The sequence below is a fragment of the Nicotiana attenuata genome, chromosome 1 (assembly GCF_001879085.1).
Source record: "Nicotiana attenuata strain UT chromosome 1, NIATTr2, whole genome shotgun sequence".
Lineage (NCBI taxonomy): Eukaryota > Viridiplantae > Streptophyta > Magnoliopsida > Solanales > Solanaceae > Nicotiana > Nicotiana attenuata.
Genome location: NC_031989.1, coordinates 20,126,054 through 20,129,766, shown reverse-complemented (window position 1 = coordinate 20,129,766; position 3,713 = coordinate 20,126,054). Strand labels below are relative to the sequence as shown.

At 36.0% G+C, this 3,713-nt stretch overlaps 1 protein-coding gene across 1 annotated transcript; it reads left to right on the top strand.

Moving 5' to 3' along the window:
* On the top strand, positions 248 to 3,294 carry LOC109233683 (ras-related protein RABB1c-like). Its single transcript, XM_019399554.1, has 2 exons — positions 248 to 324; positions 2,889 to 3,294. The coding sequence occupies exons 1-2, from the start codon at positions 248 to 250 to the stop codon at positions 3,292 to 3,294; spliced, it is 483 nt and encodes a 160-aa protein (XP_019255099.1).

Sequence of the window (3,713 nt, the reverse complement as noted above, 5' to 3'; positions counted from 1 at the left end):
CACTTGGTACGATTTCATCAACTAAAGGTTCTCGAGAAGAATCAGGAATTTCTTTACCTTTAGAAGAAGGAGTTTTCAGAATAGAACTCCCAGAAGAAGAACCAGAAGAGTCGCCTCGAGTAGATTCTAACCCTGTACGAAGCCTGCCTCCTCTGTCTCTTCTATGTCTAACAGGGGCATTGGGGAATTTGTCTAAAATTGGAACTCTTTTAGGGTTAGGGTTTGGAGACGCCATTGTTGAGCAAAGATGAATCAAAGGAGAGCAAAAGTGAGGAAGAAAACGTTCGCTAAAGATTTATGGAGAAGAAGACAAAGGAAGAAAAGGTTAAGTATGTATATGATGGCAACCGTCAAATTTAGAAGAGTAATGATGGAAAGCCTATAATAAAGGCAACTATCACTTCGTGAATAGTGGAAGTAAAGAAGCCTTGAAAAAGGGTGCAAAATAGCAGAATCAATCAAAAAGTGACACATGGACAGAACATTAAATGGAAAAGACAACTGAGACGTCAATATTGTCATGCGCATTGATTATGGCAAAAATTCCTTTTTTATGAAGATCCACTTCCCAATTATTTAATTGATAAATAAATGGAAAGTGGAGGGACTATCTGTATTGGGAAAAAAAAAGTTGAATTTATATTGAAGATGACGTGGCGTGATACGTGGACTGGTGAAATGGTCAAAGCGTAACAATTGAGAAAAAGGTACGGGAGATGAGAGGTACGGGAAGAGGAAGTGAAATAGGCACGAGAAGCAATTTAGACACGAGTCTCGTACCAATTCAAGTCATTTAAAGCCGATGGATCGAAAGGCATTGAAGACATGGATCTGAAGACAAAAAGGAGTCCAAGTTCAGTATTAAATACCTGATACGTTAGAAAATTGGTATTTAATAGGAATGATTGTGTAACGGCTTATTTAATGTCATTTATTGTCCATAATTGTCTCATTAAAGCTTAGGTTTCATTCCTTTACCTAGAATCAACTATAAAAGGAAGAAGTCTCATCATTTGAAGGGACACGAAAAGATCATTGACATCATACTGAAATACAAACTTGTTTACTGCTTTATTCTTATTCTCAGAAAGCCTATTATTCTTTTCTGGTCTCTTGATTATCAGTAACCCGATTTTTCATCTCAAATTCTAGCTTTGTCCAAAATATTATTTTTTGGTTAAACACCTATATCCTCCTATATTTTATGTTGGTGTCCATCTTTATATAGTTTTCTGAAATAACGTTTAAGAATTCATTTCACAAATGAAGTAATGTTGTTGATTTTACATAAATAAAGTACATCTAACAAAGCAGTACAAAGTTGTATACATTAATAAAATCTTCCATCCTATTTACACACTTGAATCTCACAGCATTTCGAAAGAATATCTGGCTCCAATTTAGCATGTTCTCTTTGATTCATTAAGTTGTTAGTAAGTAGAATATCCTATAATTGACTCCCACTTTAAAGGAGAAGATGAGATTTTAAACTCTATAGTTAGCCCATACAAATCATTCATAGTAAGTCATGTTGAAGAGCTCAAATTCTTAAAGGTATATAGTCAAAAGAAAAAATGACGAACTGCCTATCAAAATGCAAAAAACTACATAAATCATTTAGAGACAGGATATGACTGTTTAAAAATTGCTAATTAATACCAATATCAATCCAACTCCTCAAAGCTGAGATTCAAAAATTATTTTCTCATTGAGATCACTTTGCACATCATTGTTTGAAGTGCACTCTGAAGCATATGGCTTTGTCCGTGAAGCAACGAACCCTCGTTCTCGTTTCACATTGTTCCATCACTTTAAGTGACAAAACGATTGCTTTTAATAACAATGTGGAGGAGATATCTCGCACTATTCATATGGAAACGATAGTACGCTGGACCAGACGGCTCCGAAGAGTTTTGCAACATCAAATGGTAATTTAAAAAATACTTTGTGCAAATCCATCAAAAGAAAAGAGTGCAACCACAAGGTAGACAATACAACAATAATCATAAACAACTTAGCTTACTTTAACACATTAACACAAACTTAAAACTTGAAAGCTGCAAAGATAGAGGACCTTTGAAGAGCACCTTTGATGACCAGAAGAACTCGCATGGTAGAATTTGTAGGGTGTGAATGCATCATCAGTAGTGCATGGTGGTTCTGCTTTCTCCAACTCCTGAACTTTCGTTTCTTTTACTTTAAATACAAAGAGGTTTATCTAGTGAGAATGTATACTTAGGTCTAAGAGAAGAGAAATTGAGAAAAGCAATAGTGGAATAACCCATATGTAATTTATACAAAGACATATGTCTGATACAAATTAGAATAAAGGATAAGAAAGATAACTAAAACTTGACCTCGAAGAAAATTTCTGCAAATTAATCAACAATATAGTTAATTTCTACAGCTATTATCCCAAATAAGAAACGACTGAGAAGATAACTATATGACGTCAAACTCTTCAACTTCACATCAACATCTTCTTTGATGCCCAGATTTCTCTTATCCCCTGATGTTTAAATGGCCTCCTGGCCAGTTAAACTTGTAACGGATTTTAAAGCCGATATATAAACTCTTGACTTTCCCATTTTAGCACCTCAACTCAACCAGTTGATTACAAATAAACCCCTTCTTCTGAGCGTGTAGCTCAATTGCCTGACAAAAAGAACACGTCAAATACTAAAGTCATTTATTATTTTACACGTGTCATCAGGGGTCCTATTTTTTTATAATTAATTTATCAAAATTTCCTTCTTATTTTATTTCTTTCATTATTCCTTCTACACCTTTTAGAAGGAGCTTTGCTTGTTTACAGAGACGCCGCAGGAGCTTCGCTAATTTGAAATTTCTTTCCTTCTACGCCTTTTGGTTACGAGGGCATATTACAGAGCCACCGCAGGAGCTTTGCTTGTTTACGATGTGAGTAAAAGGCACACTTTCGAGCCGCTGTCGAGTTGGCTTGAAGATATACTGCAACAACGCGACACGACAGTAATAGTGGTGGGGAACAAGTGTGATGCCGGAGAAATTATTAGGACTGTTAGTGCAGAGGGAGGCGAGGAATTCGCGAAGAGTAATGGATGTTTGTTTATGGAAGCTTCTGCTAAAACGGCGGTGAATGTGGCGGCGGCGTTTGATAAGACGGCGGAGAAAATATATGAGAAGATGGGATACGGGGATGTTGAGGAGGTGGATGAAGCTCTGGGAATTAATATTTGGAATTGGAAAGGGTTTAGGATTGGAAAGAACACAGGGGTGAAGTATATTTTGCGGGGATGGGGGAAGTGGGTCTGATTTATTTTCTTTCTTTTTAATTTTTTTTTCTGGTTTAGATTTTTTAAATCAAAACTATTGCAGTCACACGCGTAATTTTCGTGACTTGCACACACCTTGTCCACATCATCTCTGTCACTGTCACATATGCATGGTCAACGGTCAAATAGGTTTATTAATTACCGGATACTTGAGTTTGAGTGTTCAAATGGGAACCATGTAAGTTCGTGTATCGGCTTTAAAATCCAGTACAAGTTTAAGTGACCAGGAAACCATTTCGCCTATATTTATTCGAGAGATAATTTTATTTGCAAACAATTTCCAGTTAAGTGTCCTATTCTTTTAGGTCTAGAATTTAACTTTTTGGACCATATAGGCCAAGGAATTATGTCAACCCACAGGGGTATGTAAAATAGTAGTCTTAAGTTTTGGAATTCACT